At 39.5% G+C, this 25,508-nt stretch overlaps 1 protein-coding gene across 1 annotated transcript in view; it reads right to left on the reverse strand.

The window, feature by feature from the left end:
* The window catches only part of CAND1 (cullin associated and neddylation dissociated 1), a 52,768-nt gene extending 29,048 nt beyond the window's left edge, over positions 1-23,720 (reverse strand). The window contains exons 1-2 of the mRNA XM_065886796.1: positions 23,361-23,720; positions 798-941 (exon numbers count right to left, since the gene is read on the reverse strand). Of these exons, the coding sequence (XP_065742868.1) occupies positions 798-941; positions 23,361-23,428 (212 nt within the window). The 5' untranslated portion in view covers positions 23,429-23,720. The remainder of the gene's footprint in view (positions 1-797; positions 942-23,360) is intronic.
* Between the last annotated feature and the right edge of the window lie 1,788 nt (positions 23,721-25,508).

The following is a 25,508-nucleotide window of genomic DNA, read 5'->3' on the forward strand; positions in this document are numbered from 1 at the left end:
TATGTAAAACCTTAGCCTAAAATAAATGTAAAGCCTTTATAAGAAAATCCAACAAAGGTAATGAGACAATACTTTACTTAAATTGATACCAGATATTATATGCCATACAAAATGACATAAAATTCTATAATTTAATTTTTATATGAAACCAGAAGTTATACTTACTAATAACTTACTTGTAAATTTTTAAGGGTTTCTAATATTTGGTATGCATAAATTAAATAGATGCACTAATACAATTTACCAAGAACTCAAATTCTGTACCTTTAACTAAGAATAAGAGTCCAGTGGTCAATATCACACCTAACAAGATGCTGTCAATGCACCATACACACAAAGGTAACTGGAATTCTCAATTTTTAGGAGATTCTTTGTAACTACTGTATCATCAGTGTCAATTAAACTATGGTTTTAACTGTTGCTATCCTTTATCAAGTCTTATTTTTTACTTCCTTGTCATTGGTTCTTAAAACCACCCCTCCTCCCAGGAATACAGAGATGGATAGGTCTTTTAACCTAGCTAAAAAACCTGGCCAAACAAGTAAGAGAATTACTCTTTCTGGAGTTTCCTACATGTATTTCATAAAAATCAAAATAACATGTCCAGCCAATACAGAAACTACATATAAGGAAATGTGTCTCATGTACCAAGTACAAATACTAAACCAAATCACCTACAAATTCTAAAGAAAAACTCCAGAAAGACATAGTACAAGACTAAGATAATTTACCAGTTATTACACTGAATTTTTTAAAGGAAAGTGAAGGCGGTAGGAAGCAAGTAAAAAACAACTTACCATTTGACAGCTAAATTCTGTACCTCTCCATTTTTATCTTCCAGTAACTTCAAAATCATTTTCACTACCTTCCTTTCACTATCATCATCCAACTTGATGGAATCTTTCTGCAGTTCTGTCATCAAATCATTTGTAGCCATAAACCTGTCAAAAAATTAAAATTTGTTGGTAATTAAAATTTTTTAAGCACTAATAAAAAAATCACAGTTTTCAAATCCAATGCTATCATTCATATCTAAGTCCTGATCTAGTCTTCTAAACAAGGTATCATTGGCTAAAATTATTTTCCCCGGGTTAGTGTTGATTTCAAATTTACTGACCGGACCTTCAATGAATGCTCTTTCATTCTAATAAAGTTGACCATGGAACAACGTGGCGGTCAAGGGGGTCACCCTCCCCCCACCTCGCTAAAAATCCATGTATAACTTTACAGTCACCGTCCACATCTGCACTTCCGCATCTGCAGATTCAACTGACCACAGATCGTGTAGTACATGTAGTACATATTTATTGAAAAAATTTCCCATATAAGTGAACCCGTGCAGATCAAACCCATTGTTCAGGGGTCAGCTGTAATTGCATCACTGCTTTTAGGGGAAGAAAAGCTCCTCTTTACTTTTTCGTTGCATTTGATTTGAATTTTATCTAGGAAGTCTTTAACTAACATTAAGAATACCTTCCTGTGTAATACTGTTGTGTTGGATTGGGAGTTACATATTACAAATCACTAGGAAAATTCCAAAATGCAAATTCTCACCTCCACCCCAACTCCCACAACCAGGATCAAATGTATTTTCAAAACGATGAAGAGGTGATTCCAAAAGTTATTCCAACTGACATCCGGCCCCCTTTCCTTAAGAACCACTACCAAAGGACAAAGTTTTAAACTATGCGCAAGCACAATTCTTATCAAGTCTTATTAAACTGCTTATAAAGAAAAGCATATGTTCAAATTGGGATAATACAAGGTAAATTAAGCATGGGCCTTTTAGAAATTAACATCGTTCTCCTAATTGGAAGCCCCTCCCCATTTTATATGATGACAAAATGAAATTAAAACCACACAATATTCCAGAAAGTTAAAAGAACAACTGAATAGAACACTAATGCAGGCACTTCTACACACAAAGCATGAAAAGCACCTTAACTATTCTACTTAGATAAAATCCATTAAACAACCATATCAGTTAGGACCTCTAAGAACCCCTGAAATGTTAATCATCTGGTTGAAGAGAAAACATAGTGATCATCAATTTAAGTAAAAAAGCATGTAATCCCAATAAAAAAAAAAAAGTTACTTTATAGTTCTGAAGAAACTATACTGGTACACAGATTCCTTCCTTTATTTACCATTTATTTATTCACTGCCTGTTATGATGCTACAAAGGCTGGACTATGAGCAAAGAACAGGTAAGACATAAGTCTCGACTCCTAGCCTCAGAGCTTATACTCTAATAAACAAGTCTACTGATTTTCAAAAATCAATAATTAATGGTTAAACATTTTTTAAAAGTTGAAACGAGCACCGGCAAAATTAGCAACAGATGATATTTTTTAAACTCAGAAAACCTGGATTGAGATAGTATGAGGTTATAAGAAGAACTACTTTTTAATTGTGACCCTGAAACCAGAAAGTTCCTTCTGTTCATGTGTTAAAAGGTTTGCACTATAAATTTTATAAGGAAATTGTTTGACCTGTTTGAAAGCTGTCTATGGAAGATTCAAAAGTCAATTTGTAAAACGTCTCTTAGGCATTTACTGCTTTAGGTATGGGGCTAAGGGCTGAGACGATAAATTTATACTCAGTCCCCTCTTAACTTATTCATCTAACACAGCAGACAGGTAAATGGAAGAATCTCACACAAATTTTCTAAAACACTCAAGGGTGTTTCACAAGGATCACACCAAAGAACCAATAGTTAGTTTGGATCTCAAAGGATTACCAGGGCTTGCATGGGGAAAGCTGGTTCGGGATTTTAAATGTATTTGTGTGCATGATGGTGGTAAGGGGCATAATACCTCAGAGTGAAGCAATTCAGTGTGTCTGAGGCACAGGGAAATAGAAACTTAACAGGAAGATGGAAATGTAGGCTGAGGTCAAGATGGGAAAGGTTGTATATACTCATTCACTATGTACTGAGAACCTTTTATTTGTCAGTTACTGTGCTAGGTACTATGGATACAAGGGCTGGCAAAAGCAAACACAGTTGTTTCCTGCTATCTTGGAACTTACATAACAGCTGAATAGAGGCATACTGATTTTTTAAAACTACATACATGAGTACTTACATATGTAGTTATGACCTGAGATAAATGCTATGAAGGAAAGGAATATGGCATAAAGAAAAGATAATGGGATAACAAAGTAACATGACCTAGAATGGCATGAAAGTTGTGTATCAGGGAGGACTGAGATCCTAAGCATGAAAAGGAAACTGTGTGTGGGGGGTGGGGAGGTTATGGCCAAGTAGGCAGGGGCCAAAAGATTAAAGAGATTTGAAGATCTTACTAGGATTCTAGTCTTTATTCTAAAAGTGATGGGAGGATGGTTCTGAAGAACCTAGGGGCAGGACAAGAATAAAGACGCAGCCGCAGAGAATGGACTTGAGGACACAGGGAGGGGGAAGGGTAAGCTGGGACGAAGTGAGAGAGTAGCATTGACATATATACACTACCAAATGTAAAATAGATAGCTAGTGGGAAGCAGCCACACAGCACAGCGAGATCAGCTTGGTGCTTTGTGACCACCTAGTGGGGTGGGATAAGGAGGGTGGGAGGGAGACGCAAGAGGGAGGGGATATGGGGATATATGTATATGTATAGCTGATTCACTTTGTTATAAAGCAGAAACTAACACATCACTGTAAAGCAATTATACTCCAATAAAGATGTTTTAAAATAAATAAATAAATAAAAGTGATGGGAGGAACTTCCCTGGCAGTCCAGTGGTTAACACTCCACGCTTCCAATGCAGACGGAGCAGGTTCGATCTGGGATCTAAGATCCCACACGCTGCACAGCGTGGCCAGACAATTTTTTAAAATTAAAAAATAATAATAATGATAAAATAAAAGTGATGGAAAGCTACTCATCCGAGGTAGAGATGGGGAGTAAATGGAATGATCAGATTTACATTTCAGAAGTATTACTCCATCTACACTGTGGAAAACAGTTTGAGAGAACCAAACTTCATTTAGCAGACTGGATAGAGAACAGTTAGGAGAGCTATTGCAGCAGTCTAAGTGAGAAATGATGGTAGCCAGAATTAGGGTTATGACAATAAATGGAGATGGAAAAAATGTACACACAGTCAGTTCTCATTATTAGCAGAGTAAAATTTGTTGTAACCCCCAAATCAATTCTCCAGCGCTTTCATGACATGTGCAGACATGTGAAGAACCAGGAAATATTTGAATCACCCAAAGCACACATTCTGCACACACTCCCAGCTGACACTGCACCAGGTGACACTCTGCCTATTTCAGCTCTCATACTGTAAACAAGCACCCTCTTCTCAGTCTATCTGGAGCCACATGTTTTTTTTCGGTTTTTTTTGCATGTTTGTGCTTTCTGTTGGTAATTTTGCTGTTTAAAATGACCCGCAAGCATGGTGTTGAAGTGCTATCTAGTGTTCCTAAATACAAGAGGCCATGATGTGTCTTCCAGAAAAAGTACATGTTAGATAAGTAACTACTGCGAATAATATAATGAGAACAAACCCTATTTGAGATTTACAAGGTTAAAGTTTATAGGTCTTTGAAATGGATTAGATATGGGGATGGTAAAGGATGAGTTAGGAAAAGGACAAAGAAGTAGAAGGGAAACCACAGGACTTGGGTGTTATAGTCAGTATACGTTCTGTCCAGTCTTAGTGTTATTGAATAACCACTGTCACACATTAGACGGTTCAACCACTCATCTTACAACACAGGAAGAGAGATTTAACAAGTCTGGTTCAACTACAGACTATACTGAATGGCCACTCCTCTGATCCTAATCAGCAAAATCCCAACCAAATTGAAGACATCAACAACGTGACTTACTGCCCTGCAGACCAACTTTGTCTGCCCTTGGCCAAAAGTAAGGACTGTCGGCAGGGGCGGGGAGCGGGGGTGACCCAGCAGCCCCTACAGTCCAGGAACTGTTCTAAGGCTCATACCTAAACTTCAATGATAACATCCAAATGAATAACCCAGACAGATCTGATGCTTTCAGGGAAAGCATATTTTTTTCCTGGGCATAAACACACAGAACATCCATTTCAGGTAAGTTCACTTAGCAACATAAAATACCAAACATCCTCCTAACTAAATGAGTGACTGCTACTTCTTTACCAATTATAGCTTTCCCTCTGCTTTACTATGCCCTCCTTATAACATTTATTAAGACGTCAAATGACAAAATTACCCCTTTCTGACATTCACAGAAAGATAGACAAGATGAAAAGGCAGAGGGCTATGTACCAGATGAAGGAACAAGATAAAAACCCCAGAAAAACAACTAAATGAAGTGGAGATAGGCAACCTTCCAGAAAAAGAATTCAGAATGATAGTGAAGATGATCCAGGACCTCAGAAAAACAATGGAGGCAAAGATCGAGAAGATGCAAGAAATATTTAACAAAGACCTAGAAGAATTAAAGAACAAACAAACAGAGATGAACAACACAATAACTGAAGTGAAAACTACACTGGAAGGAATCAATAGCAGAATAACTGAGGCAGAAGAACGGATAAGTGACCTGGAAGACAGAATGGTGGAATTCACTGCTGCATAACAGAATAAAGAAAAAAGAATAAAAAGAAATGAAGACAACCTAAGAGGCCTCTGGGACAACATTAAATGCAACAACGTTCGCGTTACAGGGGTCCCAGAAGGATGAGAGAGAAAGGACCTGAGAAAATATTTAAAGAGATTACAGTCGAAGACTTCCCTAACATGGGAAAGGAAATAGCCACCCAACTCCAGGAAGCACAGTGAGTCCCATACAGGATAAACCCTAGGAGAAACACGCAGAGACACATAGTAATCAAATTGGCAAAAATTAAAGACAAAGAAAAATTACTTAAAGCAGCAAGGGGAAAACGACAAACAACATACAAGGGAACTCCCATGAGGTTAACAGCTGATTTCTCAGCAGAAACTCTACAAGCCAGAGGGAGTGGCATGATATACTTAAAGTGATGAAAGGGAAGAACCTACAACCAAGATTACTCTACCCAGCAAGGATTTCATTCAGATTTGATGGAGAAATCAAAAGCTTTACAGACAAGCAAAAGCTAAGAGAATTCAGCACCACCAAACCAGCTCTACAGCAAATGCTAAAGGAACTTCTCTAAATGGGAAACACAGGAGAAGAAAAGGACCTACAAAAACAAACCCAAAACAATTAGGAAAATGGTCATAGGAACATACATACTGATAATTACCTTAAACGTGAATGGATTAAATGCTCCAACCAAAATACACAGGCTTGCTGAATGGATACAAAAACAAGACCTATATATATGCTGTCTAAAAGAGACCCACTTCAGACCTAGGGATACACACAGACTGAAAGTGAGGGGATGGAAAAAGATATTCCATGCAAATGGAAATCAAAAGAAAGCTGGAGTAGCTATACTCATATCAGATAAAATAGACTTTAAAATAAAGAATGTTACAAGAGACAAAGAAGGACACTACATAATGATCAAGGGATCAATCCAAGAAGAAGACATAACAATTATAAATATATATGCAGCCAACATAGGAGCACCTCAATACATAAGGCAACTGCTAACAGCTATAAAAGAGGAAATTGACAGTAACACAATAATAGTAGGGGACTTTAACACCTCACTTACACCAATGGACAGATCATCCAAAAATACAAGCTTTAAATGACACATTGAACAAGATGGATTTAATTGATATTTATAGGACATTCCATCCAAAAACAGCAGATTACACTTTCTTGTCAAGTGCACACTGAACATTCTCCAGGATACATCACATCTTGGGTCACAAAACAAGCCTCAGTAAATTTAAGAATATTGAAATCATATCAAGCATCTTTTCTGACCACAACACTATGAGATTAGAAATGAACTACAGGGAAAAAAACATTAAAAACACGAACACATGGAGGCTAAACAATACATTACTAAATAACCAAGAGATCACTGAAGAAATCAAAGAGGAAGTCAAAAACTACCTAGAGACAAATGACGATGAAAACACGACAATCCAATTGGGATGCAGCAAAAGGAGTTCTAAGAGGGAAGTTTATAGCTATACAAGCCTACCTCAAGAAACAAGAAATATCTCAAATAAAAAATCTAACCTTACACCTAAAGGAACTAGAGAAAGAAGAACAAACAAAACCAAAAGTTAGCAGAAGGAAAGAAATCATAAAGATCAGAGCAGAAATAAATGAAATACAAACAAAGAAAACAATAATAGCAAAGATCAAAAAAACTAAAAGCTGGTTCTTTGAGAAAATAAACAAAATTGATAATCCATTAGCCAGACTCATCAAGAAAATAAGGGAGAAGACTCAAATCAATAAAATTAGAAATGAAAAAGGAGAAGTTACAACAGACACCGCAGAAATACAAAGCATCATAAGAGACTACTACAAGCAACTCCATGCCAATAAAATGGACAACCTGGGAGAAATGGACAAATTCTTAGAAAGGTATAACATTCCAAGACTGAACCAGGAAGAAATAGAGAATATGAACAGACCAATCACAGGTAATGAAATTGAAACTGTGATTAAAAGTCTTCCCACAAAGAAAAGTCCAGGACCAGATGGCTTCACAGGTGAATTCTATCAAACATTTAGAGAAGAGCTAACACCTATCCTTCTCAAACTCTTCCAAAAAATTGCAGAGGAAGGAATACTCCCAAACTCATTCTATGAGGCCACCATCACCCTAACACCAAAACCAGACAAAGATACTACAAAAAAAGAAAATTACAGACCAATATCACTGATGAATATAGATGAAAAAATCCTCAACTAGGGCTTCTCTGGTGGTGCAGTGGTTGAGAGTCTGCTTGCCGATACAAGGGACACGGGTTCATGCCCCGGTCTGGGAAGATCCCACATGCCGCAGAGTGGCTGAGCCCGTGAGCCATGGCCGCTGAGCCTGCACATCCAGAGCCTGTGCTCCGCAATGGGAGAGGCCACAACAGTGAGAGGCCCACGCATCGCAAAAAAAAAAAAAAAACAAAAAAACCAAAATCCTCAACAAAATAATAGCAAACAGAATCCAACAACACATTACAAGCATCATACACCATGATCAAGTGGGATTTATACCAGGGATGCAAGGATTCTTCAATATACACAAATCAAGCAATGTGATACACCATATTAACGTTTTGAAGAAGAAAAACCATATGATCATCTCAAAAGATGCAGAAAAAGCTTTTAACAAAATTCAACACCCATTTATGATAAAAACTCTCCAGAAAGTGGGCATAGAAGGAACCTACCTCAACATAGCAAAAGCCATATACGGCAAACCCACAGCAAACATTCTCAATGGAGAAAAACTGAAAGCATTTCCTCTAAGATCAGGAACAAGACAAGGATGTCCACTCTCACCACTATTATTCACCATAGTCTTGGAAATCCTAGCCACAGCAATCAAAGAAGAAAAAGAAATAAAAGGAATACAAATTGGAAAAGAAGAAGTAAAACGGTCACTGTTTGCAGATGACATGATACTATAAATAGAGAATCCTAAAAATGCCACCAGAAAACTACTAGAGCTAATCAATGAATTTGGTAAAGTTGCAGGATACAAAAATAATGCACAGAAATCTCTTGCATTCCTATACACTAATGATGAAAAATCTGAAAGAGAAATTAAGCAAACACTCCCATTTACCATTGCAACAAAAAGAATAAAATACCTAGGAATAAACGTACCTAGGAGACAAAAGACCTGTATGCAGAAAATTATAAGACACTGATAAAAGAAATTAAAGATGATACAAATAGATGGAGAGATATACCATGTTCTTGGATTGGAAGAATCAACATTGTGAAAATGACTCTACTACCCAAAGCAATCTACAGATTCAATGCAATCCCTATCAAACTACCACTGGCATTTTTCACAGAACTAGAACAAAAAATTTCACAATTTGTATGGAAACACAAAAGACCCCAAATAGCCAAAGCAGTCTTGAGGGAATAAAATGGACCTGGAGGAATGAGACTCCCTGACTTCAGACTATATTACAAAGCTACAGTAATCAAGACAATATGATACTGGCACAAAAAGAGAAACACAGATCAGTGGAACAAGATAGAAAGCCCAAAGATAAACCCACACACCTATGGTCAACTAATGTATGACAAAGGAGGCAAGGATATACAAGGGAGAAAAAGACAGTCTCTTCAATAAGTGGTGCTGGGAAAACTGGACAGCTACGTGTAAATGAATGAAATTAGAACACTCCCTAACACCATACACAAAAATAAACTCAAAATAGATTCCAGACCTCAATGTAAGACCGAACACTATAAAATTCTTAGAGGAAAGCATAGGAAGAACACTCTGACATAAATCACAGCAAGATCTTTTTTTGATCCACCTCCTAGAATAATGGAAATGAAAACAAACAAATGGGACCTAATGAAACTTCAAAGCTTTTGCACAGCAAAGGAAACCATAAATAAGACGAAAAGACAACCCTCAGAATGGGAGAAAATATTTGCAAACCAATCAAGGGAGAAAGGATTAATCTCCAAAATATATAAACAGCTCATGCAGCTCAATATTAAAGAAACAAACAACCCAATCCAAAAATGGGCAGAAGACCTAAATAGACATTTCTCCAAAGAAGACATACAGATGGCCAAGAAGCACATGAAAAGCTAGCTGCTCAACATCACTAATTATTAGAGAAATGCAAATCAAAACTACAATGAGGTATCACCTCACACCAGTTAGAATGGGCATCATCAGAAAATCTACAAACAACAAATGCTGGAGAGGGTGTGGAGAAAATGGAACCCTCTTGCACTGTTAGTGGGAATGTAAATTGATACAGCCACTATGGAGAACAGTATGGAGGTTCTTTTAAAAACTAAAAATAGAATTACCATATGATCCAGCAATCTCACTAGTGGGCATATACCCAGAGAAAACCGTAATTCAAAAAGACACACGCACCCCAATGTTCACTGCAGCGCTATTTACAATAGCCAGGTCATGGAAGCAACCTAAATGCCCATCAACAGATGAATGGATAAAAAAGATGTGGTACATATATACAATGGAATATTACTCAGCCATAAAAAGGAACGAAATTGAGTCATTTTTTGTGAAGTGGATGGACCTAGAGACTGTCATACAGAGTGAAGTAAGAAAGAGAAAAAAATATATCATATATTAACGCATGTATCTGGAACCTAGAAAAATGGTACAGATGAACCAGTTTGCAGGGCAGAAGTTAAGACACAGATGTAGAGCACAAACATATGGACACCAAGGTGGGAAAACCCCGGCGGGGTAGGGATGGTGGTGTACTGAATTGGGCGATTGGGATTGACATGTATACACTGATATGTATAAAACTGATGACTAATAAGAATCTGCTGTATAAAAAGTAATAATAAAATAAACAACATTGGATAACAACATCCAATCTAAAGCAAACCTCTGCTTCCTTCCCAAAATTACCCAAATAGGTCCTAACACCCTCTTACTGAGATATCCCATAGTATGTGTTCTCCCTCACTACATGGTAACAAACCAAACCTGTGAGGGACATCTATACATATAAGAGAATATCAAGAAGAAAAAAGTGGTAAACAGTGTTTACATTACATATCAAATAAAAGAGCAAAGAAAACACCCACTAAATTAGTTACCTGGAGATTGTGAGGGATTTGAGGGAGAGTAATTTCAATAAGCCTAGGAGGGCAACCTCTAAGTTTAGAGTTTATCTCGTAGTCTATGGGAATTAGTGCAGAAGGCAACAATCAGCTGTGATATTTAGAAAGAAAATTCTAATGGAAAAATTACCAAAAGACTGGATTAAAAAGAGGCCTGAGAGAGACTAATTTGAGAAATACTCATCAGGGAACTAAGGCAAAGAGGAAAGGGTGACATCAAGCTTTCCAACTGGGACATTTGGTGGATGGTAATATAACACAACAAAATAAGAATAAAAAAGGTTTAAGGTGGGAGAGGAGGAAGTTACGCTGTTAACTTTCAGACTTTTATGGGAGTCCCAGGTGGATTAACCTACAGGCAGTGCCATCTCGTTGATTTATTCAAGTATTTTGGAGGTACCATCATTAGAAACTGCGCCAGGCTCTGCAAAAACTTATGAGCAAGACAGTCAGACTGCAACACACACACTTGGCGACTGAAAGTTCACTGAGGACAGAACTTATTCATCTTTAGTAAATCCAATTAGAGAAGCAAAAATAATGGTAAAATGAGCGAAGATGGCGGAAGAGTAAGTCGCGGAGATCACCTTCCTCCCCACGGATACACCAGAAATACATCTACACATGGGACAACTCCTACAGAACACCTACTGAACGCTGGCAGAAGACCTCAGACCTCCCAAAAGGCAAGAAACCCCCCACGTACCTGGGTAGGGCAAAAGAAAAAAGAATAAACAGAGACAAAAGGATAGGGACGGGACCTGCACCAGTGGGAGGGAGCTGTGAAGGAGGAAAGCTTTCCATACACTAGGAAGCCCCTTCACGGGCGGGGACTGCGGGTGGCACAGGGGGAAAGCTTCAGAGCCGTGGAGGAGAGCACAGCAACAGGGGTGCGGGGGGCAAAGCGGAGAGATTCCCACACAGAGGATCGGTGCCGACCAGCACTCACCAGCCCAGAGGCTTGTCTGCTCCCCCGCCGGGGCGGGCGGGGCTGGGAGCTGAGGCTCGGGCTTCGGTCGGAGCACCGGGGGAGGACTGGGGTTAGGGGCTTGAACACAGCATGCAGGGGGTTAGTGCGCCACGGCTAGTCGGGAGGGAGTCCGGGGGAAAAGTCTGGACCTGCCGAAGAGGCAAGAGACTTTTTCTTACCTCTTTGTTTCCTGGTGCGCGAGGAGAGGGGATTAAGAGCGCTGCTTAAAGGAGCTCCAGAGACGGCGCGAGCTGCGGCTAAAAGCATGGACCCCAGAGACGGGCATGAGATGCTAAGGCTGCTGCTGCCGCCACCAAGAAGCCTGTGTGCGTGCACAGGTCACTATCCACACCCCCTTCCGGGGAGCCTGTGCAGCCCGCCACTACCAGGTTCCCGGGATCCAGGGACAACTCCCCAGGGAGAACGCACGGTGCGCCTTAGGCTGGTGCAACGTCACGCTGGCCTCTGCCGCCGCAGGCTCGCCCCGCACTCTGTGCCCCTCCCTCCCACCCCCCCCACCCCCCCCACCCCCCCCACCCCCCACCCCCCCGCCTGAGTGAGCCAGAGCCCTGGAATCAGCTGCTCCTTTAACCCCATCCTGTCTGAGCGAAAAAACAGACGCCCTCCAGCGACCTACATGCAGAGGCGGGGCCAAATCCAAAGCTGAGCCCCTGGGAGCTGTGAGAACAAAGAAGAGAAAGGGAAATCTCTCCCAGCAGCCTCAGAAGCAGTGGATTAAAGCTCCACAATCAATTTGATGTACCCTGCATCTGTGGAATACATGAATAGACAACGAATCATACCAAATTTAGGAGGTGGACTTTGAGAGCAAGATTTATGATTTTTTCCCCTTTTCTTTTTTTTTGTGAGTGTGTATGTGTATGCTTCTGAGATTTTGTCTGTATAGCTTTGCTTCCATCATTTGTCCTAGGGTTCTATCCGTCTGTATTTTGTTTTTTGAAAAATTTTTTTCTTAATAATTACTTTTTATTTTAATAACTTTATTTTATTTTACTTTATCTTCGTTCTTTCTTTCCTTCCTTCCCTCCTTTAGACAACGAATCATCACAAATTGAGGAGGTGGACTTTGAGAGCAAGATTTATGATTTTTTTCCCCTTTCCCTCTTTTTGTGAGTGTGTATGTGTATGCTTCTATGTGAGATTTTGTCTGTATAGCTTTGCTTCCACCATTTGTCCTAGGGCTCTAACCGTCCGGTTTTTTTTTTGTTTTGTTTTTTCTCTTAATAATTATTTTTTTATTTTAATAACTTTATTATACTTTATCTTATTTTATTTTACTTTATCTTCCTTTCTTTTTTCCTTCCTTCCCTCCTTCCCTCCTCCCTCCCTCCCTCCCTCCTTTCTTTCTTCCTTCCTTCCTTTCTTTCTTTCTTTCCTTTTTTTCTTTCTTCTACTAATTCTTTCTTTCTACTTTTTCTCCCTTTTATTCTGAGCCGTGTGGATGAAAGGCTCTTGGTGCTGCAGCCAGGAGTCAATGCTGTGCCTCTGAGGTGGGAGAGCCAACTTCAGGACAAGGGTCCACAAGAGACCTCCCAGCTCCACATAATACCAAATGGCGAAAATCTCCCAGAGATCTCCATCTCAACACCAGCATGCAGCTTCACTCAACGACCAGCAAGCTACAGTGCTGGACACCCTATGCCAAACAACTAGCAAGACAGGAACACAACCCCACCCATTAGCAGAGAGGCTGGCTAAAATCATAATAAGTCCAAAGACACCCCAAAACACACCACCAGAGGGGGACCTGCCCACCAGAAGGACAAGATCCAGCCTCATCCACCAGAACACAGGCACTAGACTCCTGCACCAGGAAGCCTACACAACCCACTGAACCAACCTTAGCCACTGGGGAGAGACACCAAAAACAACGGGAACTACGAACCTGCAGCCTGCAAAAAGGAGATCCCAAACACAGTAAGATAAGCAAAATGAGAAGACAGAAAAACACACAGCAGATGAAGGAGCAAGATAAAAAACCACCAGACCTAACAAATGAAGAGGAAATAGGCAGTCTAGCTGAAAAAGAATTCAGAATAATGATAGTATAGATGATCCAAAATCTTGGAAATAGAATAGACAAAATGCAAGAAACATTTAATAAGGACCTAGAAGAACTAAAGATGAAACAAACAACGATGAACAACACAATAAATGAAATGAAGATGGGATCAATTGCAGAATAACTGAAGCAGAAGAATGGATAAGTGACCTGGAAGATAAAATAGTGGAAATAACTACTGCAGAGCAGAATAAAAAAAAAAGAATGAAAAGAACTGAGGACAGTCTCAAGAGACCTCTGGGACAACATTAAATGCACCATTTGAATTATAGGGATTCCAGAAGAAGAAGAGAAAAAGAAAGGAACTGAGAAAATATTTGAAGAGATTATAGTTGAAAACTTCCCTAATATGGGAAAGGAAATAGTTAATCAAGTCTAGGAAGCACAGAGTCCCATACAGGATAAATCCCAGGAGAAATACGCCAAGACACATATTAATCAAACTGTCAAAAATTAAATACAAAGAAAACATATTAAAAGCAGCAAGGGAAAAATAACACACACGGGAATCCCCATAAGGTTAACAGCTGATCTTTCAGCAGAAACTCTGCAAGCCAGAAGGGACTGGCAGGACATATTTAAAGTGATGAAGGAGAAAAACCTGCAACCAAGATTACTCTACCCAGCAAGGATCTCATTCAGATTTGATGGAGAAATTAAAACCTTTACAGACAAGCAAAAGCTGAGAGAGTTCAGCACCACCAAACCAGCTCTACAACAACTGCTAAAGGAACTTCTCTAGGCAAGAAACACAAGAGAAGGAAAAGACCTATAATAACGAACCCAAAACAATTAAGAAAATGGGAATAGGAACATACATATCAATAATTACCTTAAATGTAAATGGACTAAATGCTCCCACCAAAAGACACAGATTGGCTGAATGGATACTAAACAAGACCCATATATTTGCTGTCTACAAGAGACCCACTTCAGACCTAGAGACACATACAGACTGAAAGTAAGGGGATGGAAAAAGATATTTCATGCAAATGGAAACCAAAAGAAAGCGGGAGTAGCAATTCTCATATCAGACAAAATAGAATTTAAAATAAAGACTATTAAAAGAGACAAATAAGGACACTACATAATGATCAAGGGATCAATCCAAGAAGAAGATATAACAATTGTAAATATTTATGCACTCAACATAGGAGCACCTCAATACATAAGGCAAATACTAACAGTCATAAAAGGGGAAATGGACAGTAACACATTCATAGTAGGGGACTTTAACACCCCACTTTCACCAACTGACAGATCATCCAAAATGAAAATAAATAAGGAAACACAAGCTTTAAATGATACACTGAACAAGATGAACTTAATTGATATTTATAGGACATTCCATCCAAAAACAACAGAATACACATTTTTCTCTAGTGCTCATGGAACATTCTCCAGGATAGATCACATCTTGGGTCACAAATCAAGCCTTGGTATATTTAAGAAAACTGAAATTGTATCAAGTATCTTTTCCAACTACAACGCTATGAGACTAGATATCAATTACAGGAAAAGATCTGTAAAAAATACAAACACATGGAGGCTAAACAATACACTACTTAATAACGAAGTGATCACCGAAGAAATCAAAGAGGAAATCAAAAAATACCTAGAAACAAATGACAATGGAGACATGACGACTCAAAATCTATGGGATGCAGCAAAAGCAGTTCTAAGAGGGAAGTTTATAGCAATACAATCCTACCTTAAGAAACAGGAAACATCTGGAATAAACAACCTAACCTTGCACCTAAAGCAACTGGAGAAAGAAGAACAAAAAAACCCCAAAGTTAGCAGAAGGCAAGAAATCATAAAAGTCAGATCAGAAATAAATGAAAAAGAATTGAAGAAAATGATAGCAAAGATCAATAAAACTAAAAGCTGGTTCTTTGAGAAGATGAACAAAATTGATAAGCCATTAGCCAGACTCATCAAGAAAATAAAGGAGAAGACTCAAATCAACAGAATTAGAAATGAAAAAGAAGTAACAACTGACACTGCAGAAATACAAAAGATCATGAGAGATTACTACAAGCAACTGTATGCCAATAAAATGGACAACCTGGAAGAAATGGACAAATTCTTAGAAATGCAAAACCTGCCAAGACTGAACCAGGAAGAAATAGAAAATATGAACAGACCAATCACAAGCACTGAAATTGAAACTGTGATTAAAAATCTTCCAACAAACAAAAGCCCAGGACCAGAGGACTTCACAAGGGAATTCTATCAAACATTTAGAGAAGAGCTAACACCTATCCTTATCAAACTCCTCCAAAATATAGCAGAGGGAGGAACACTCCCAAACTCATTCTACAAGGCCACCATCACCCTGATACCAAAACCAGACAAGGATGTCACAAACAAAGAAAACTACAGGGCAATATCACTGATGAACACAGATGCAAATATCCTCAACAAAATACTAGCAAACAGAATCCAACATCACATTAAACGGATCATACACCATGATCAAGTGGGGTTTATTCCAGGAATGCAAGGATTCTTCAATATACACAAATCAATCAACGTGATACACCATATTAACAAACTGAAGGAGAAAAACCATATGATCATCTCAAAAGATGCAGAGAAAGCTTTCGACAAAATTCAACACCCATTTATGATAAAAAAAAAACCTGCAGAAAGTAGCCATAGAGGGAACTTTCCTCAACATAATAAAGGCCATATATGACAAACCCACAGCCAACATCGTCCTCAATGGTGAAAAACTGAAACCGTTTCCACTAAGATCAGGAACAAGACAAGATTGCCCACTCTCACCACTCTTATTCAACATAGTCTTGGAAGTTTTAGCCACAGCAATCAGAGAAGAAAAGGAAATAAAAGGAATCCAAATCAGAAAAGAAGTAAAGGTGTCACTGTTTGCAGATGACATGATACTATACATAGAGAATCCTAAAGATGCTACCAGAAAACTACTAGAGCTAATCAATGAATTTGGCAAAGTAGCAGGATACAAAATTAATGCACAGAAATCTCTGGCATTCCTATACACTAAGGATGAAAAATCTGAAAGTGAAATCAAGAAAACACTCCCATTTACCACTGCAACAAAAAGAATAAAATATCTAGGAATAAACCTACCTAAGGAGACAAAAGACCTGTATGCAGAAAATTATAAGACACTGATAAAAGAAATTAAAGATGATACAAATAGATGGAGAGATATACCATGTTCTTGGATTGGAAGAATCAACATTGTGAAAATGACTCTACTACCCAAAGCAATCTACAGATTCAATGCAATCCCTATCAAACTACCACTGGCATTTTTCACAGAACTAGAACAAAAAAATTTCACAATTTGAATGGAAACACAAAAGACCCCGAATAGCCAAAGCAATCTTGAGAACAAAAAACGGAGCTGGAGGAATCAGGCTGCCTGACTTCAGACTATACTACAAAGCTACAGTAACCAAGACAGTATGGTTCTGGCACAAAAACAGAAAGATAGATCAATGGAACAGGATAGAAAGCCCAGAGATAAACCCACACACATATGGTCACCTTATCTTTGATAAAGGAGGCAGGAATGTACAGTGGAGAAAGGACAACCTCTTCAATAAGTGGTGCTGGGAAAACTGGACAGGTACACATAAAAGTATGAGATTTGATCACTCCCTAACACCATACACAAAAATAAGCTCAAAATGGATTACAGACCTAAATGTAAGGCCAGAAACTATCAAACTCTTAGAGGAAAATATAGGCAGGACACTCTATGACATAAATCACAGCAAGATCCTTTTTGACCCACCTCCTAGAGAAATGGAAATAAAAATAAACAAATGGGACCTAATGAAACTTCAAAGCTTTTGCACAGCAAAGGAAACCATAAACAAGACGAAAAGACAACCCTCAGAATGGGAGAAAATATTTGCAAATGAAGCAACTGACAAAGGATTAATTTCTAAAATTTATAAGCAGCTCATGCAGCTTAATAACAAAAAAACAAACAACCCAATCCAAAAATGGGCAGAAGACCTAAATAGACATTTCTCCAAAGAAGATATATAGACTGCCAACAAACACATGAAAGAATGTTCAACATCACTAATCATTAGAGAAATGCAAATCAAAACTACAATGAGATATCATCTCACACCAGTCAGAATGGCCATCATCAAAAAATCTACAAACAGTAAACGCTGGAGAGGGTGTGGAGAAAATGGAACCCTCTTGCACTGTTGGTGGGAATGTAAATTGATACAGTCACTGTGGAGAACAGTATGGAGGTTCCTTAAAAAACTACAAATAGAACTCCCATATGACCCAGCAATCCCACTACTGGGCATATACCCTGAGAAAACCATAATTCAAAAAGAGTCATGTACCAAAATGGTCATTGCAGCTCTATTTACAATAGTCCGGAGATGGAAACAACCTAAGTGTCCATCATCGGATGAACGGATAAAGAAGATGTGGCACATATATACAATGGAATATTACTCAGCCATAAAAAGAAACGAAATTGAATTATTTGTAATGAGGTGGATAGACCCTAGAGTCTGTCATACATTGTGAAGTAAGTCAGAAAGAGAGGGACAAATACCGTATGCTAACACATATACATGGAATTTAAGAAAAAAAATGTCATGAAGAACCTAGGGTAAGACAGGAATAAAGACACAGACCTACTAAAGAATGGACTTGAGGATATGGGGAGGGGGAAGGGTAAGCTGTGACAAAGCGAGGGAGAGGCATGGACATATATACACTACCAAACGTAAGGTAGATAGCTAGTGGGAAGCAGCCGCATAGCACAGGGAGCTCAGCTGGGTGCTTTGTGACCACCTGGAGGGGTGGGATAGGGAGGGTGGGAGGGAGGGAGACGCAAGAGGGAAGAGATATGGGAACATATGTGTATATATAACTGATTCATTTTGTTGTAAAGCAGAAACTAACACACCATTGTAAAGCAGTTTTACTCCAATCAAGATGTTAAAAAAAAAAATAATGGTAGAAATAGATCCTTTGTACTGCACAATGAGTGGTTTCCAAAACCCTTCCCTTAATATATAAACACAATTTTACCCTTGTTTCCAACAGAAATCTAAATGCTATGGGCCAACTGCATCACCCAGTGAGCCAATTATCTTTCATATATCTTGTACACACCACACTGCTGTCTCATTTATTCTCTTAGAGTTATGAATTAACTTGGGACAGTCTTAATATCGTTCACGTAAATAAAACTAATTTTTAGTCATCTTTCTTCTTCAGTTTCCTCAATGAGGTCCCTTTCTCCTCTTTTTCAGTAGTGAGCCCTAATCATTGCTGATAATGAGCATTAGCAGTACTATACCTGTATCCCTCCCCACCAAATCACAAGTGAAATTGTGTAACTTAATGCCATCAATGTACAAAGAACTTAGAAAATGCTCAGAAATCACCTTCTTAATCTCTGCAAATCTTTTTCTTCGGATTAAACTTACTTTTCTTCAAGCACAAGCAGTCCAGATAATGTAGTCTTTCCTGTTTCATTATTGTAAATGCCCACACAGTACTTTCAGCTATGTTATGGGATCTCTAAGCTCCCTTCCAACTCTGAAAACTGATGATTCTGTAACAGGCCCGAGATTTTTATTAGCATTTTAAACAGTTTCCAAGGGCAAATGCCTTCCAATAGTCAAAACACATAAATATATTTGGTGACATAAACCATAATCAAGCTAGGAAATTCTACAATGTAGTGAATTATTTTAAGATTGTATCAAATGGTATTTAAAAATAATAGATTGGTAGATTTTACAATGACTTCTTAAACTTCCCCAATCCTTACATGCTTTTTTAACTCTGGAATTTAAAACAAGTTATCTATTGAGAACCCACATGGCCAAGGCACTGAATAAAGTGGAGGATCCAGTTCAGTAAGACAAGGTCCCTACCCGTTCCTATCCCCACCCCAAGAGTGCTGTTTGTATTGTGTGCTTTCACACCTACCTAGAACTTCAAGACCTAGCTCAGATCACTCCTTGAACATGAATGAATCTCCTTGCTTTCATCTTCTCTGCCACTTAAGCCTGAACACTACATACTGCCCTGGGTTATTTATGTTTTTACAAATGCCTTAACCACTCAACAAGCATGCAGAGAATACTGAAGGCAAGCACTATCTTCAACTTTTTGTCGTCCCTCTCAGGGAATTATTTAATCTTCTAGCACAAAATACTCCCTAAGCCTAACTTAGAGGGAACTGAAATTTAAGGTCTTACTCTTAATGTCCCCTAGTCAAAATCTTGCAGAAGTAGAATATGGTAGTTTAGAGTTCATGCTCTGGGGGCATCTGGAAATCCCTAATCTACTACTGTTTAACTGGCCTTGGGCAAGCACTCAGCATCACCAGATTGAAGTTTCCTCAGCTGAAACAGAGATTGCTAGTATCCACTTTACTAAAGTTGTAAGGATCAAGTGTATAAAGTCCACAGTGAGCCTTAACAATTATGTACAGAGAAATAAAAGAACGGTAAAAAAAATTTTTTTAGCTCTTGATTCCTTGGAATACTGGAATTCAGCTGGTGATGAAGCATATGAAAATAAAAGCAGAACCTTATTAGTTACCTCAACCCACTGAATATTCAGTATTAATATTTATAGGTGCAGCATTCACTTTGTTTATACACATTAAAGTTTTCATTCTGTTATCTACAGAGTCACTACTTACTGCCACTAAACCACAGTATCCTACCTTCGAAGAACAATAAAACATGAAAGAAATAAGGACACTAGGTTTTTTCCCCCCAATAAATTGCGCCTATAATTTAAGTCCTACCAAAAAAAAAAAATCTTTAAAAACGTTGACATTCCAAAATTTTGAAGTCTGCATCCATTTCTTTACCTTCTTTACATTAAAAATCTATTTAGTTATTCAGAGACCTGAAAATTTGGGCCTATAAGGGACCTTTTGTAATTACCCATGTACAAGTCTCTCAAAAGTGAATTTAATCCCAAACTAAGTAGCCTGTCCAAGATATCAGATAGTACACAGCAAAGAATCCTACAGGACTAGAACCCATATTTGTAACTGGTAGGTCATATTCCCTTTGGATTCCACCATGAGAAAAATGTTTTTTTCTTCCTTTTGGAAGTAATATCTTCTCCCCTTAGCACAAGGTAGAGTGGTCTGCAATGTTAGATTTTCTATAACGTTAATCTTGTCCTCAAAATCCTTCTAGCACTAGGTATTTTAAAACATGTAACAATAACTATGATATTTACAGCAAAATAAACAAGTAAATAAATTTCTAATGAGAAATTAGAAAGCATCATTTAAAAATAGAACACATGTATTCAAATACGGAAAAATCTTCAAAACACTTGACCGCAAACGTTATTTTAATTAATCTCTTAAGTGTCAGTAATTTAATATATATAGTGCTTTGGTTCCCAAGACTTGTCTATTACTGAATGGTCTGAGCGTAATAAGTCTTAAAAACTTAGTTGTTAAAAATATCTTAATGACAAATTACTGGAAGTCACTTACTGTTCTTAGGCATATCTTCTATAATATTCACCAACTATTAAAAATATTATCAGTATCACATTTTTAGGAGTAATCCTCCAAGCAATGTTTTAACTTATTCAAGCCCAAATTGGTAGATAATCCTTATCAAGTTCAACACTAGTATACCTTAACATCAGAGCATTACTCTTCCATATAATTAGAAAAAACAAAAAACTCAAGCATGTACGTATTACCTTTCTTTTAGAGGAAATGTAAGAAAGAAAGCTTCAGTCAATAATCACATATGCAGTATTATCACATGACTTAACTTCTTTATTCTAAACATATTATCCACACACAAGTCTGACTAGTGGAACAAAACTGTACTATTATAGGGAAAGTCCTATCTTTAGACTAAAACTGAACACAATCAGAATGAAAGTCAGTACTTTTACAGAATGAGCCAAACTGACAGAAATGGCAGGGGGTAAAAATCACACCACACTTTCTACCTACTTAAAGTTTTTTATGTATGTTCCATTCAAATGTTTATTTAAATTTTAATGGCTTGCATTGGGAGCAAGCAAAGCTCCAAAGGGAAGTAAACAGCATTCTAATCCTTTAAAAAACAAACAAAACCTTTTATTTATTTTAATCTTGATTTTGACCCTAGAACTCACAAATCTAAAAATATTAATGCCCAAGATAAACACGTCTCTTCCAAAAACGAACACTCGAACCTTTATTATTAGCAAACTAATTTTAAAACTTTTGAATACAATACTTAAAAACTCCCTAGATAGCAAAACTTTTTGAGAATCATTTCTGGCTATGAAGTCACAGAACCAAAATGTATTTCATTGGCTATTTTAATATGCCAGCATATTAATCTAATTAGGAACAGATTATTACATTTTTCTTGGTTCTCCTTTCACAAATCAAAAAATATTTCCCCAGTACATAAGGTTTGCGCGTGTTTTCAGGTGTTAAAACGTACCGTTCATACAAAAAAAACAAATAAGCCCGTCAGCCACAATTTAAATTGAAGACTATTTTTTTCTTCCCGTTAAAATGCACAGAAAATAAAACCACTAGAGAACAAAACAAGTATCCAAGCTATAAAAAGCTAATTAGATCGGGAGTTGATTGATTTTGTGATGGGACAGAAGGCGGGAAGGAAAGAATGTAACAATTACTGTAGTGCAAAAAGAAGGAGAGAAACCAAGATTACCCGTGAAAATATAACAATTCTTCAATATGCATGTGACCAAGGTTTGGAACCAACCGTACAAGTCTCCTGGAACGGAACTTTGTAACAAACCTTCACATTCACCATCCCCATATTAGAAAACTCCTTTCAACAAGACCCATTTGCTTGTTGCACCTTTTTGTTTCAGGTTTAGTAATTCACCTTTCTGGCAGTAATTTTGGATATAAAGAAATGAGACTGAAACCCCGAGATCCTGCTTGGGTTTTTGCCTGACGAGGGAAAATGACAAGAAATGCTGGCGGGAAAACCCTACGAGTCAAGTTTCCACCCTCCTGGCTCCCCCTCCACCTTCTTCCCACCTTGACGAAAGGGATAATCCAAAGAAAGTTTATAGCCCAATCCCCGAAGGGCTGGAAAAGAAAGCAAATCGTTCGAGCTGAATGCACCTAGGCCCGCTCACATCTGCGAAAAAGGAGGCGGCAGCTGGGACCCCGAGTGGGCAGCAGCAGCAGCTCTGGCCCCGGGAGCAGGGCGGCCTAGCGCCTCGGGCAGGCCGGCGGGTAGGCCTGGCCTCCGGGTCTCCAAGCGTAGAGCGACTCCCTTGCTCACAATGGTGCGTGATCTCGCTCCTTCACGCTACCTGGGACGCGAAAGTCACGTCCTGGGAGGGCAGAACATGCGGTGGGGGACGCAGAAGAGGCCTAGGACCAGAGACGGGCAACGGCCTAGAGGAAAGAATGGGGGAAGGGGGTTAGAAGGTGGGCGAGGAAAGGGACCTGCCGGATCGGGGAGCGGAGGGTGGCCTGGAGACCTCCGCAAAGCCGAGCAACCAGTTAAGGCCAAAGGGGTGGGGCAAGGCCTGTGTGAGGGCCAGGGCCGCGGATGGGGGACCCCGAGGGGAGCTGAGGGTCGGATTTCGGCCTCACCTGAAGTCCTTGTCGCTGGATGTCATTTTTTCCAGCAAATTGGAAATGTGGTACGAGGCGCTCGCCATGTTGCCGGCCTCGATCCCGCCCGCCGGCGCTGCTCGTGCTGCTGCCCGCCGCCGCCGCCGCTGGGGCTCCTCCTCTCGCTCGCCGCCGCGGCTCCCGCTTCCAGGGTCGCAGCGCGACGCAGACGCTGACAAGGGAGGCGCCTGGACGGGCTGCCCCCTCCCCGGCGAGGCGTGGGCCTGTCCCGGGGGAAGCAGAGGCTACGGTGCCGGCCTAACGACGGCGCTGCTCGCCGGAAAACGAGTTCATGAGCAGCGAGGAGTACAGCAGGCTCTCTCCGGAGAGGCAGCCACTTCCACTCGGGGCAGTCCCACTCCCACTCCCTCCGCACTCGCTCCCTAAGGCAAGAGGCCAAAACCCGCCTCCTTCGCTCCGGGGGAGGGCGCGGCAGACGCGGGACGCTACGGAAAGCTGAGGTCAGGGTTCAAGGAAGTCTCCCCACGCACGCTGCTGAGACGCTAGGTAAATGACAATCCTGTTGGCTGAAGCCTGTGTCAATCTTCGCGTGACCCGCCCTTCAGGAGGCATGACAACGGCCAAAAGGGGCTGTTCTCGCGAGACGTGAAAGCGGCGGTTAAAGGATTGGGGGCCACTGGGAGGAGGATACCTTCATCCGAAAATAACTTGTTTTTCCTGTACGACAGTAAGAGAAAAAGATTACGATTTTTAAGGTGCATAAGGCCTAGGAGTAAAGTTAATTAACTGGTTAGACTCGGGGCGAACAGAAGAGTTATTAGAAGGAGCTTTCGTTCTGAATCGGTCGCGTGGCCTGCTTTGCCTTAACCACGATGGTGCAAGTTGCCACGTGAAAACCACAAATCCCAGAATTCAGTCCGCACGTTACACTGGGTCAAGATATGATTGGCTGAAGGAACCTGTAGCTTCCTCATTGGCTCCATGGGAGGCCTGAATGCTGGGATTTGTAGTCTGGCGAGGCAGCTGTGTTGAGTAAATCCTTCGGAGTACGGTGGATTAGATTTCTGCAGCAGATTCGAATTTTCTCTTACAGTTGTTTTTGGCTGTTGTGGGGTGTGTGCAGAGCTAGGCTGCTGCGGTCTGGGCAGGCGCATTGCGGATGAGTTGATGTTCTTGGCAGAGGCCTAGTAGCGGCTTCCTAGCACTAATCCATGAGAGTGATGGTCGCCTCATCCTCTGAAGGCAGCTGAGCCTCTTCTGGGCACTCCCAACGTGCATTGAAGAGCCAGCCCCCTAAAGCAATAAGGACCATAGTAAGACCAAGGGCCGATGACCGATGATTGTATTCAGGGCTTATTCCTTTTATCTGGAATAGCTAAATGATTACTCTCTGTATTCAGCATTTGTGGAATTAATAATCCTGCAGCTATTTTATTGTTCCCTAAAACATACACAGACAGCAATCGGAGATACCGAATCATGTGTTTCAGTATCCATGTTTTTATCTCCTTCATTCGAATTGGAGCTGGCCTTCCTAAAAATAAAATTTAAAAAGAGAGAGAGAGAGAGAGAGAAAGCCCAGTTAAGAGACGAGGAAAATTCAGTCTAAATCTGTTATTGCTCTAGTTGGGGGAAAAAAGAATTTAAATAGCTCCTTTCTCCAGGTATTAAATCTCAACATTTCTTTGTTCTTTCCTATATTCACCAAATGTTATTTAGTGTCTTAGAAAAGACAGGCATAGTTATAGGCAATAACAAAGTAGATGAAACACTTTCTGACCTAATAATTCATATTTAAATTTCCCCTCATTACTCGTTTACCCACATGTATCCTGTACTTTACCCAAGTTAGCTATTATTAGGTTCCATGAGTGCTTCAGCCACAATTCCATTCTGCTCTGAACAACCTTTTCACAGTATTTAATATAAACTATACACACACACACACACCCCAGACACATCACACACAAACAAGCCAGTCATTTATCTTGTGTGAACCCCAAGGCCTAAAATCTCAATCATCTAGTGATAACCCTTTTTTTTAGCCTGAATCTAATGAGAACCAAGTCATGTTTTTTCCTTTTGTATGTACAAATCTTTCATTTATCAATTTCCAACTGAACTATAATATTTGTAGTTAGCTTAAATATAAATTCTGTTTACTGC

This window comes from Phocoena phocoena, chromosome 11, assembly GCF_963924675.1.
Source record: "Phocoena phocoena chromosome 11, mPhoPho1.1, whole genome shotgun sequence".
Classification (NCBI taxonomy): domain Eukaryota; kingdom Metazoa; phylum Chordata; class Mammalia; order Artiodactyla; family Phocoenidae; genus Phocoena; species Phocoena phocoena.